Source organism: Sinohyriopsis cumingii, chromosome 5 (assembly GCF_028554795.1).
Source record: "Sinohyriopsis cumingii isolate HCF-2022 chromosome 5, ASM2855479v2, whole genome shotgun sequence".
NCBI classification, from domain to species: Eukaryota; Metazoa; Mollusca; class Bivalvia; order Unionida; family Unionidae; genus Sinohyriopsis; species Sinohyriopsis cumingii.
In genome coordinates, this window is record NC_142965.1 from 30,738,814 (window position 1) to 30,753,224 (window position 14,411).

The 14,411-nt window shown below is 34.9% G+C and overlaps 1 protein-coding gene across 1 annotated transcript in view; it reads right to left on the reverse strand.

Moving 5' to 3' along the window:
• LOC149798873 (inositol 1,4,5-trisphosphate-gated calcium channel ITPR2-like) overlaps window positions 1–14,411 on the reverse strand; it is a 367,714-nt gene that overhangs the window by 340,167 nt on the left and 13,136 nt on the right. Inside the window, exons 3-4 of the mRNA XM_089957788.1 lie at window positions 8,298–8,422; window positions 2,348–2,434 (exon numbers count right to left, since the gene is read on the reverse strand). Of these exons, the coding sequence (XP_089813914.1) occupies window positions 2,348–2,434; window positions 8,298–8,422 (212 nt within the window). The remainder of the gene's footprint in view (window positions 1–2,347; window positions 2,435–8,297; window positions 8,423–14,411) is intronic.

Here is a 14,411-nt window from a genome sequence, read left to right on the forward strand (position 1 = left end):
AGAAAAAGGGCGGCAGAGATATTTGATTCTGATTGGTTACGTTAAATGAGAGGGCGTGTTCCAACACAAAATTTCATAGGTTTTAATATCGCCCACATTGAATTTTAATCAGTCTAAGCTTTTCTACGTGAAAACCAAAGTAGGACTCCGAGGATTTGCAAGAAATTCTCGTAAAAAGGGAACTGTTGTCCAAAAAGGGGACGATTGTCGAAAGGAACTGATGAACTAATTTACCGATTGGAGGGAGGAACGTTGAAAGCAAAGGGAGAAAATAGCTCCAGAGACGTATGGGATGAATGAGGGATGTTATTCTGAGACCTATATGGAGAAGCATAGAGAAGAGTGCAGTGAGACGTATAATCCAGTGACGCAATCCTGTGACGTGTTAATTTCTGAAGAAGTATTCTGAGAATATCCTGAGACGGATGGTAGAAAGTATCATCCTGAGATCCAAGGGTCTGAACAGCGACAGAGGAAGCAAAAACAGACTGAGGACGAGCAGGTTATGAAATCGTACAAGACGTTGACTTTGATTGTTCACTCGATCCTATGATGAACTAAATCTATCAGTAACAGATCGGCTATCTTATTTAGATCTATTTGCGTTTTCTTTGTATTTCGGTGAAAGTTAAATTTCTAAAAGCAGAGTACTTTCCTGATGTAATGAATTTTCACAGTGTTTGTATGTAATTGATTAAATTGTTTGTTTACATGTACGGGGGCTTGTGTTGGTTTGTTCTATATACCTGCTCAGATCTCTACCTATTCCACCTGTAAGTTTCACCACTTATATTTATATTTACTCGAACCGGGCAATAACATCGAGGGCAGTCAACCCCTAGATAACGAAAACCAAATACGGAGGGACAATCACTCCCCCCGTGTAACAATAACATTAACAACAGGCTTATTCCAGGTTCAGTCCTTAAATAAACAATATCGCAGGCTCAACCCTGAAATAAACAACCTTGATATGGAGAAGTCCTATGCTAGGTCCCTGATAAAGTCCACAGTAGGGCATATTGCACTGGTATTACACAACTGGGGCAAACAAATGCCATTGATGAGATAGTATACTGACAGCAGGACTTTAAGGACTAGCACATATTTGGAAACGCAATGTACAAAAAATAAGAATTCTTTATATTTTCTTTTATGTACTTGTCTTTGCTGCTTGGAATTAGATCATTTATATTTCATTTGACTGTTAATCCTTTTTACATGCAAGATCACTCAATACTGCTCAATGTGTTGCTGGAAGCAGCATCTACCAAAAAAACACTGTGCATGAACTGTGTTTCAAGCTGCATTGAAATGAAATAAGGAAGCAATATACACATATAATGAAAAACAGTTTGCTGTGTGCAAATGTTTTGTTGGAGCATGATATCTATGAAGTCCTTCACACGTGATGGATTTATTGGTTTCTGAGAGCACATAAGCACTTAAAAGACTCTTTAGAGCTGAAGTAAAGGGAGTAATAAAGTACCTTTTTACAGGACAAGCCATGACACTGGTAGGATTCAAACTTCTAACCCAAACTGGGCTCAGTAAAAAAAAACTCCTGGGATAAGTGAGGTACAAAAGTTATTCACCCCAGGTCACGATCGTTATATTCAACACTACACTTCTTACACTCGTTCTAAAGAAACAACGGTACCTGATGCAAGCTTGATACTAATATAGGCAAATATTATCAACATGTTGCAGATTAACTCACCATTTCTTAATGACACTTGCATTTTCAATAATTTAAGCATGATTTTGATGTGAAGAAAGATTCCCTTTCAATGAGCTATTACACATCTTTACGAGTCAGACTTCTGAGATTAAGAAAAAGATAATCTAAACTTGATGTGACTTTTCATCTGGTCAGGCACATTACAATTCCAGAACATAACCTGTATTTTCATAAATAAACCTTATAGGATCTATTGTTATGTCAATGGGAAGATACCAGTATATATTTCTATAAGCAGGTAATTACTTTATTTATAAGTGACATATGCCAACTGTTAAGTGATGCTGAACTTTGGTGATTGTTATGGCTATAAAATGCACTTATATTTTTCTGAAGGCCAAGGGACAAGTACAAGTTAAAATTTTACTCAGTCCAGCCAATTTCACCCAGTCAGGATGAGTGGACAAGTGGTTTTCCTGAGCCCCGCAAAAGATTGGGAGCCTACCATACTGAACAGAGTCACTCTTTAAACATCGCAATAGAGAGGAGGGATAGAAGCAAAAGTCACTCTTTAAATGAGACAATAGAGAGAAGGGATGGAAGCAAGAGTCACTCTTTAAACGTGACAATAGAGAGGAGGGATGGAAGCAAGAGAAAATGTTCTACCTGAATGACTTGACCATAGACCACCTTCTTCCCTTGCTGTCTTTTCTGCTCCAGTTCATTATCCTCATTCTCAGCTTTAGCTGCCACCTGTAACATTAACAGAAACATCTTACAGGGCAAATCTGATATGACTGCCACCTGTAACATTAACAGAAACATCTTACAGGGCAAATCTGATATGACTGTCACCAGTAACATTAACAGAAATGTCTTACAGGGCAAATCTGATATGACTGCCACCTGTAACATTAACAGAAACATCTTACAGGGCAAATCTGATATGACTGCCACCTGTAACATTAACAGAAACATCTTACAGGGCAATTCTGATATGACTGCCACCTGTAACATTACCAGAAACATCTTACAGGGCAATTCTGATATGACTGCCACCTGTAACATTACCAGAAACATCTTACAGGGCAATTCTGATATGACTGCCACCTGTAACATTACCAGAAACATCTTACAGGGCAAATCTGATATGACTACATAAAGAATTACACAAGGCTGACTCTATTTGCAAATAGTCATCAGTGGAAAATATATGCATGCATTAGTAGATAACTTGTGACAGGAAAACTCATCAGACAAGCCATTTTACTCTACTGGTCACACTGTTATAACACTCTGACATGTTACTGGTGTAGAAACATATCTTCTGCTAGTGACACTGCTATAACACTTTTGAATGGTTGATTTTTTGTGTGGATTTTATGGTGCACCAGCACTGTAAGGCAACAGAGTGCTACAAAAAAGTTTGTGATAAAAATGTAGATGTCAAAATAACAAATTACTGGTCTAGAAATATATCATCTGCTAGTCTCACCACTATATGACTCTCTAATGTCAAAATAAAAGCAAAGAAATTCAGAACTTTATACAACAAGCTAGGTGTGCATATGGAAGAGAGGAGAGCGGAAATGCTAGGAGTTTGGTGATAATTTTTTCATTATATCATGGTCTCTGCTTTTTTACAAGTGGGTTAGAGATGTGTTTCAAGCATATAATTTTTTTTAGTTTACATAATAATTGACCAAAGTTCCATACTGACATATTGTAAAACATGAATTATAAGCATTTCATGTATATGCTTAATTTTTTGCAAATTTGGGCGCTTATTTCCAATAAGCATTAATCAAAAGGAAATCTATTTTCAAGTACTCTGCAGAATGCTGCCACAAATGGAGTTTTTAACATTCCTGATGCATTAATAAAAATGTACTAAAAGATTTAAATAGAAATGCATGTAACAAAGATCTGCATTGACATATAATTACCCATATATAATTACCCACCCAAAAATAAATGCATTATTATTAAAAATTTACTTCTTCAGCCATAAAACCTGATGCAGAACTCCTACATTTGTGCTTACATTTATCAAAAGGAAATAGGAAGGATTATGTTAAATAAATGCATTTTTGACATGCATATTTTTCATGTGTATCTATTGACTCAATTTTGCACTAACTGCAATATATCTTAGAAAAAGGGGAAAACAAAAACATCCAAACAAAGAAGACCAGGACCTGCACGTTGATCAGCTAACAATCAAAGTAGTGCTGTAAACATGAGACCTTGAGGTTAACTGACCATGTCAAAGAATGAACAATATTTTAGTTCCATGACGATTCATTAAAAATAAGAAGAAAGTCCATCAGGGGTTGGGAACTATTATCAATTTAAAAATGAATCTAAACCCTAATGAAAGTTTTCTATGACTGTATCTTGAGTTCAAGGTCAAAGGGGTAAGTAATTTCAAAATGATTCATCCTGAGTGACAAGAAAATCCATCAAGATTTTTCGAATGCATAAGTGAAAACATAACAGACTGTTTACAAACTGCAATCAAGTACAACAATTTATTTAAAAGTGACCCTAGCTCACATCCTATATATTATTTGCCACAGGTATACAGTTGCATTCCATCCACTGACCCTTTAAACTAAACTGCCATTAAATGTGGTGTGGTGGTGGTGTAGGGTTTAATGCTATTTCTTAGCAAAAGACAGGCTATACATGGTGGCCAGCATAAATGGTGGAGGAAGAACCCTGGAAAAACCCAGAAAGAACCACAGACCCACAAGAAGCTACTGGCAAGCTTTCTCACATACCCTGCCATTAAATGTAATGAAGTATAAAAAGTTCAGAGTGAAAAAAAACCTGTGGTCTTGATAATCTCTTATTAAGAACATGTGCCAATGAATTGTGTGTACCTGTATACAAAACATTTTAATATGCCTGTAGTGTTCAATACCTTTACAATGTTTAAATTAGGTGACATAATATTAGTTGATAGAATGTTAGCCTCAAATTACTCACCTGTGTCACTTATACCAACCCTTTTGAAAATGTCAGAAGAAAATTGTGGATTAACATCTTTCAAAATTTTTAACTCCTACTTCAGAGTGATTTTTCCAAAGCATTCAATTATGCACCTTACAAAATGCTTTTTGATAAACAAATATCCTCTACCAAATGTGACTGGTAATGTTCTTAAATGGTTTTCCTCATATCTGTGTGACAAATATGAACAAGTTGAGTTGGTGTAAATGGTCTATTTTAGTAACCTTCTTTTAGTTTTTACAGCATTCAGTGCCTTTTATTAGATGACTGATAAAATGTTTAATATATACATCAGACAGATAAACCCTTTCTAACCTCCTTCAAACAAATGTACAAAGAGCACATGATTGATGTGAACTGGAAGTCAAAGGTAAATGTGAAAAAGTGTTATATCAATTTTACAAACAAGAAAAAAAAAATCTGTTTGTTTTGGTTATGTATGCAGTGGGAATCAAACTAAAAGATAAGAATAGCGTGAAAGATTTATGTGTATGGCTGACAAGCACTCTCATTTTCAGTGTCCATATTAAGGCCACAATATCAAAAGTAATGCAAATGTTGAGCTTTTAAAATGCAATTTTAAAATCTTTGTAAACATCTCACTCATGTGTACTTTGTATCTATCTTTTGTAAGGTGTAGACTTGAATACTGCTCTGAAATTCTTTCAAAAATTGTCTATTTCACCCAATTTACGTGCAAATGATTCCCAATCAAAACTTTAAAAAAAATCCATTTCCTCTATTATACTGATTTTGGGACAGAAATAACTACTGAGTATAAAACTCAAATTTAACTGGGTCCATGCTGGACTCTTATTTGGGAGAAATGACTTTTCTATCCAGTCAGAATAGGATGGAAATGGTGAAAAGAGTGGTTAAAGTTAAAAATGTATGGTCATTTTAAACCTCTGGGTTATGTGCACACTTTGATGTCCAATGACTGAAATACTGATGAAATACTATTAAAACTTTAAGAAAAAAATCAAACTTAAATTTTCCTATTTCTGGAACTGGACACATCCACTGAGTAATAAATCTCTTCTGACTTGGCTACAAAGGACCAAGAATTGCTAAACTGATGAAATAGCATATAAAGAGGATCTCAGATGGGTAATGATTTAATACTGAATTTATGAAACAAGTTGAATAATGTCCAGCTTTTGCGAGCCTTGGCTTGCTTGCAAAAGCTGGACATTATTGAACGAGTTTCATAAATATGAAATCATTACCCATTTGAGATTCTTTTTATCACATAGTTTTATTTCAGTAGAAATTATTTAGATAGAAAGAAAAATGAACAATTTTGTTCATTCTGACAGACGCTGTACTTTTCATTTGTTGTGCGTAAAAAAGTCTCAAACAAAGTTGAAATAGTAAAAGTAGATTATACATTTTTGCTAACTATAAATCAAAGAATAAGTGTCCATCCAAATAAACATAACATTTTACAAAGACAAAATCATTTGTCAACACAAAATGTCTGATGTGTGTGATGTCATATTGTTTGATATGGTGCACAGTACCGGTTTGCGTTGGCATACACAACACAGTGCCAGTATTTACCCTGAAATTCCACATCATAACTAAACATTACATTGTTGCAATATTTATGTGAAAAGAAGATTACTGGATGCAGAAACACACACATTTACTGTAATGTATTTGTGACTGGATATTTGCAGCATTTGATTTGGTACATTAGACTATACAGAAGACGTAAACAATTCTCTTTCTGAGTTGGAGTTGCATCACATATTTACCATGTAAATATGCTGTGGCTGGATAAAGTTCTGTCAGTTGGGAAGACCGGTTTATGTCTACATTTTTCTGTGAACAAAGGTGAGTTTATTTCCTTCAGTATAAGATTCAGCCAGTGTGGGTATGTGAGAAAGCTTGCCAGTAGCTTCTCGAGGGTCGGTGGTTCTTTTGGGGGGTTTCCCGGGTTCTTCCTCCACCATTAATACTGGCCGCCATGTATAGCCTATCGTGTGCTGAAAAATGGCGTTAAACCCCACAACAACAACAACAACAAATTTCCTTCAGTATGTTCACATTTAAACCACACTTGTATATATACTGCCCCCCACCCCCATCCCCACTATCAACTGAGCAATACTGTTAATTTTACTTGTTGTTATTGTTCTTGTCTTGAGGGTTTTAGCCACTTTTCATGTTATGATATGTTATACTTGACATAACATAGGGGTAAACTGGCAATATTGAAACAGATGAGACAATTTTTCCCAATTTTTTTTCGCGAGTTGAACCCAAAAATGGTGGCCAAAAATGTTCATTCAAAACAAAAAATTCCAGAAGGCAGGGTTAAAAAGTTTTACCACAATCACAGCCAATCAGTAAAGAGGATACTGCATAATAATGTCATGGCCTTTTTTGGACCAATCAGAATCACATAAAGTGATATTTTAACATGTGGTAATATCAAAAATATGAAACTGCACATACTATAGGAAAACTGTACCAACTATGTGATAAACGAATTTATTATACGCAAGAGCTCAAGAGAAGGCCAACAAGGCACACATGAATTTAGCAACTGCAAGGCCTCAAGAAAGTGCATGTTGACAAGGCACACATGAATTTAGTAAATGCAAGGCCTCAAGAAAGAGCATACTGACAAGGCACACATGAATTTAGCATATGCAAGGTCTCAAGAAAGAGCATATTGACAAGGCACACATGAATTTAGCATATGCAAGGCCTCAAGAAAGAGCATGTTGACAAGGCACACATGAATTTAGTAAATGCAAGGCCTCAAGAAAGAGCATGTTGACAAGGCACGCATGAATTTAGTAAATGCAAGGCCTCAAGAAAGAGCATATTAACAAGGCACACATGAATTTAGTAAATGCAAGGCCTTAAGAAGGAGCATGTTGACAAGGCACACATGAATTTAGTAAATGCAAGGCCTCAAGAAAGAGCATATTAACAAGGCAAACATGAATTTAGCAAATGCAAGGCCTCAAGAAAAAGCATATTAACAAGGCACACATGAATTTAGTAAATGTAAGGCCTTAAGAAAGAGCATGTTGACAAGGCACACATGAATTTAGCAACTGCAAGGCCTCAAGAAAGAGCATGTTGACATGGCACATATGAATTTAGTATATGCAAGGCCTCAAGAAAGAGCATGTTGACAAGGCACACATGAATTTAGTAAATGCGAGGTCTCAAGAAAGAGCATGCTGAAAAGGCACAGGCAGAAGTAAATGGTGATTCTTTGGATTTGGTGCTATTCCCCTAATCATGGGTGAATCACTCTCATCTGACTTTCATCTTGGCAAGAAGACAAATTTTGGCAATTTTGTTGCTAAAATAGGCTCAGAAACTTAGTGAATGTCTTTTTGAGTCTGGAAGAGATAAATGTGCATGGAAATGGATACAATACTAACTTATTATAATCAGGTAATATACATGATGAAAAAATGTGTACAAAGGACATGAACCAACATACAACTTCCCTATCAGACCAAAAAAAGATTATAATGGACAGACAGACAAAAGGATGGACAAAGAAGGGGTCACCATATAACCCTTCTACATCGATAAAAAGATTTAATTACTAATAATATTGCCCACAAACCTGAGCGTGGTGAACCTGACTGCGAAGTGTCATGTTATCCTGATCTTCCTCAAGTTTATCTTTCAGCTTGCGATACTGCTTGTTCAGCTTGTACCGATTTGTCACACAAATTTCAAAGGCAAATACTGAAAATGAAAAATCAAAATTACTGTGCTGGTAAGTTCTACGGACCAAGAACTTTCAATATTCATTTCTTAACTAAACTGTGCACTACTTCAATAAGGCTCTCACAAATTTGAGGCTATCAGAATGATGGGTCAGTGCTATATATTAACTTCCAATAGCGGATTATAACATTACATCATAATTTACTCTACAATGATTTAAAGCACTTACTATAACCTGAGTAATGCTGGGTAAAATTCTCATATAAAGAAAACCCCACCCCTCCCAAAATCACATCACAACACAAGGATTAAAAGCTGCAAAGATATAAAATGCCGAACTCTTCTGAAAATAATGTAAGCATAATGATTAGTCAACATTCAATATCTACTGATGTTGACCATAATATGTTCTAAGTTTACAGTCGTCAACTAAAACCTGTCAGTAACTGCACATGCAACATTCTGTCATACAAGTTTATTGAATCCAGCTATGTCAAAAAAGGCAAAAATTGCTGGAGCTCAAAGATTTGTCAATAAAAGCATCTTTAGTACATGACCATAGTACATACCAAGTTTCAACGCCATCTCCAAAAAGATAAAACAGTTTGCTTTAACAAGATAATAGAGTCTAACACTGTATTCAGCTTCAGAACAAAAGGGGAAATATTAGCTCAAACAAAAAGGGAATTACAACGTTGAACAAAAAGGGAAATATTCATTTCAACAGAGTGAAATATTAACTCAAACGAAAATTTCAAGAACACAATATGTTGTATGCTCATCTTCTGAGGACAAGAATAAAGTTCCTGGCAATCCACAGAAAATTATCAGACTAACAACATTCACAATATTTTGTCATCCCATTCCAAGTCAAACCAAAATCACAAGATCATGTCAATATTCTGTCATCCAGTTCCAAGTCAAATCGAAATCACAAGATCATGTCAATATTTTGTCATCCAGTTCCAAGTCAAACCGAAATCACAAGATCATGTCAATATTTTGTCATCCAGTTCCAAGTCGAACAGAAATCACAAGATCATGTTAATATTTTGTCATCCAATTTTCAGTCAAACCAAAATCACAAGATCATGTCAATATTTTGTCATCCAGTTACCAGTCAAACCAAAATCACAAGCTCATGTCAATATTTGGTCATCCAGTTCCAAGTCAAACCGAAATCATAAGATCATGTCAATATTTTGTCATCCAGTTCCCAGTCAAACCAAAATCACAAGCTCATGTCAATATTTGGTCATCCAGTTCCAAGTCAAACTGAAATCACAAGATCATGTCAATATTTTGTCATCCAGTTCCAAGTCAAACCAAAATCACAAGATCATGTCATGCACATACTCAGATGACATAGCTGCCAATTCCCAGACAGTGGGGGTGGGGACTACTGTGACTAAAAAAGTATGTTTTGATGTCCCAAATTGTGGAGGGGTGTACACATGATCAAATAAAGCTATGTCATACACAATAGAGAATAAGCTAACTTTTCATATAAGCCTAGAGAAAATTATTGGAAATTCAAATCAGAATAAAAGAAAATAATCTGTCTGTTTTCTTCAAAGCATTTCATACACTTACAAAGAAGAAATAGTTAGCATCTTTTGAATTGTCAAATATCAACACCATACACATATGTGCATTAACACTCATAAAACCACAATCACACTAACATTAAATAAAATCATACATCAAGTTTTTGTCTTTAAAATCTATTAGAGGGCAAAATACATGTTTATGCTTCATTAAAAGCATTCTTTGCTGTTCTCAATAGGTGGTATGATTCGGTAATGCAAGTGTCATTAGTGTTGTTCCACTTTGTGAACTTTACCATAATCCAAAACAATGGGCTCCCCCACTGTAGTCTTCAAATGACTTAACAAATTACCCTAGCTATTGTCAGTCAGTTAATTAGAAATGTGTCTGTTTATACCATACTCTTTGCCTTTTAATTAAGTTGTAAGCCGCCCTAAGGAATACATAAGCCCTAAGGAATATATAAGCTCCAAGAAGGACCATTTACCATTTATATATGTTACATGTTACAGGCATATACTAAAGTGGTATTTTTTCCCCCATAGATTACTGAAAATCATATAATTCTGAAAATTACCATGTCAGGGGGTTTGGGAGTTTAAAAAATCCTGTTTTCTGCACAACAAGTCATGTTATGGCAGGTATGAGATATACAGTTTTGCAGTAATCCATCAAAATCTGCAGGAATAGTGTCGCTGCTAGTTCTGTCATACACTGCAATCCACTTACAGTGTGCCACACTTAGTTTTTTCTTTTAAAATTGAGATTATTTTATTAAATTTTGTTTAGATCATATTTTTTTTCAAGGTCCTCTATTTCTACAGATTCAAATTGCAAATCAACTGTCCTCTGGGTTTGTCTTTTTTCAACCAATAATTAAATAGGACAAGGTTTGAAATAAATTCATGGCTGATATGATACTTGTTAAAATCCATCTCATTTTTACACAGACATTCAAACTTTTATAAAAACACTAGCAAGGTAGGGTCCTTTGGTTCAAAAGTATGCACAGACTTTTCCATTACAGTTTCCACAGAAAGGGCCACTTGCCTCTACTTTTATGTAATACTGTGTATAATAAACCTTTCCACTACAATTTCCATGGGAAGGGCCACTTGCCTGTACATTTACATAATAATGTGTATATATATCTTCCATTACAGTTTCCATAGGAAGGCCACTTTCCTGTACTTTAACATAATAGTGTGTAAAGATCTTCCAAAACAGTTTCCTTAAGAAGGCACTTGCCTGTACTTGTACATGATAATGTGTATAGATCTTCAATTACAGTTTCCATAGACTTAGGGCCACCTACCTGTACTTTAAGATAATAATGTGTATAGATCTTCCATAAGCTTCCATAGGAAGGCCACTTGCCTGTACTTGTACATAATACTTTGTATAGATCTTCCATAACAGTTTCCAAGGGAAGGCCACTTGCCTGTACTTGTACATAATAATTTGTATAGATCTTCCATTACAGTTTCCATAGGATGGCCACTTACCTGTACTTGTATATAATAATGTGTAAGGGCCACCTTCATTACAGGAGATTCTACAATTACTGATATCACTTACTGCAAAAGTCATTCATCTGCATATGTGTAATAATTAACAACACATCACTACAAAACAATATTTGGTGAATAAGTTACCCTAAAGTTTGATTGCTATCTTAATTAATGCCTCTTCCTATATAATTTGCTTCAATAGTTCCTTTTTGACTCCAAAACAGCAATTCATTTCTTTAGTTACTTAACTGAGTATGTCTAAATTTTAAATTATTTAACTATTTTTATCAAAATAATCTTTTGTTCACTAAGATTTTCACCTCATGAATCATGCCACCTAGTGTAGGTCACAATTTTTGTACCTGCACATTTGCTCATACAATCATTCCCTGGTGTTACTGTTTACTCTAAAGCTTATGAGTACATAATTAAAAGTTTATTGGTTGTAATAATGAAATATGTATGTGTTGGCAGTGTTCTTTCTTTACTCAATCTTTCTGTTGTCAGGCATATATAATTAGTACCTGAGGTTAACATTAAAGATATGTGTAGGTATATAATGGCAAGGAAATGTGAATATTGAAAATTTCCCACCAGAAAGGATTATACTATAATACAATCAGAGTCAAAATTGTCTTTGGCATTATGTATATGTTTAATGTCTTGGGTTTGTATACAAAAAATTAGAAACTTTAATGTCATATCTAACCAGAAAAGCTACAAGAAACCTTTTTCATGTTCACAGAATAGAAATATCTAAACACTATCAACAAATCTTTCAGATTTTTTTCTTGATTTGACAAATAGCCTGCAAGTAATGTAACAATTATCTGGGGTACTTGGATAAGACACCAACTACTTCAGCTTCTTTGACTGTATTATTGCTACAAGTGCCACTGCCAGAATGAGACATCTTGGATAAAATTCTGGGAACCAACAACGGTCAGTGGGCCCAAAGCCATCACAATTTTTAATTCATAGGGGCCTACAGGAGAATTTTTCCTAAGGCCCACAAATCCTGTCCACGGCCCTTATTACCACTTTTCAAACTTTCTTTATTCGATGAATTTATAAATAGGACTACATTAGCATTTGAACAAGAGTACCATGAATGATACATCATACACCTGCCCTGCATTCAATGGGAATCTGTGTTGATAACTGAAAACTATTTCCATAAACCATTTGTCTTCTTTAAGTCAAAGTGACCTTGATCTTCAATCTTTTTTCACCTCAAATACAACAGGTTACTTCCTTACCTTAAATGCAAGACATTAAAGTTATGGCAGAGGTATGTTATATAGAACTAATGTTATTGTGCAGAAACAAGCTGCATTCACTGAGATAAAGTGACCCTGACCTTTGAAATTTGTATCCCAAAATCGACATGCTTCTTCCTCAGCTGAAATGTAAGCCATAAACAAGTTTGGCTTCAGTATGTAATTAAAGTAAAACTAATAGTATTGTGTGAAAACCATTTTAATTCTTTTTGATGCAGTGACCATTACCTTTGAAGCCCAAAACTCATTAAGATTCTTCCTTTCCCCAAGTGCAAAAACAAGCAACATGAAATTAAAATAAAGAAAAACACCACACTGACAATAATTAAGGAAATAAACATTCTTAAGTCTTCAAGTTTCAAATACTGGAAATCAGCATGTCAATACACTTACACAGGACAGTATTTTTTCCAGTCAATACACCAAAAAACACCATTAATCACACATCATAAGGCATTTAATCTTTGCATATTTATCAAAGTTGATGAAAACTATTGGCCAAAGAATACCAACTTTCTCCAGTCACCTTCACAGTTTTTGTACCATTTGGTAAAGGTCATGAATTTTCCATCTGGATTTGAATTCTTAGGTCTGTAGCCAAGACAGATGAAATTAATCAGCATAATGCCAGTGAATAAGAAAACTGCGAGACCAGTTGCATTCACAAAATTGTCAGACAGATGGAAGGATAGACAGACAGACAGATAATTTCACATTTCAGTGTCTTGATTGCACTATTAACCTTAAGCTTGACTACAACCCATGTTCTTTTTATGCTAGCCACTGAAAGGCTACTTTCTGGCAGCCAACTGCAGGTTCATTTCCACTTACCCACAGCTTGGCTACCTGGTTCTTTCCCTAGTAGCCAATGTCTCCTTTTCTTGGAAACAACTGCTGGGTTACCATTTGCTTTTGAAATTTGCCATACCTTTAACATATTAATATACTAATGAAAAAAGTTTTGTTATTTCTGCAAATATTACCCTTTAACCAAAAGAAGAATGTCAAGTTTACTAGCAATCATCTCTTTTTGATCAAACTACTGTGCAATTTTTATATACCCTCCTATCCCTATTCAATGCAACCATATCTAATAAGGTTTGCTCAGATCACAGACCAATTTTAACTTCCATTAAATCTGACACTTCAATCACAATGGCATCCTTTGATTTCAATCCATGACACTCCTCTAATGAATGTGCTTCTGGAGACGTTATTCATTACACCAAGTAGGTGTAGATTACGATAACAAACTCATCTGCAAATTAATCAGAGTAAGAAAGAAATCTCGGAGAATGTGGATACAACTCAACTCCATATTTCATTGGAGTGTGGGTGGAGGTGGGGGAGTTATGTCCAAATTGACAGGCCAAATCAAACCCACTTGTATGCTTTAAAAACTAACTCCTTGAAACAAAAACAATACTGCTTATTTTCTGCTCACATGTGTGTGGGGGGGGTGGGGGTGGAAAAAAAATGTTATGAAAAATGAACCTGTCCTAATCACCAGTAAGTATAAGACAAAAGAAAAAACTATTTAAAATAAACTGTATTAAAGAACTATTATCAGTAAAATAATTTTTTTAACTATACAAAGTTTTTTCTGATTCAGTAAGATTCTTTATTTTGAATCATGAATTATATTGACAATGTACACTATTTCAGTAC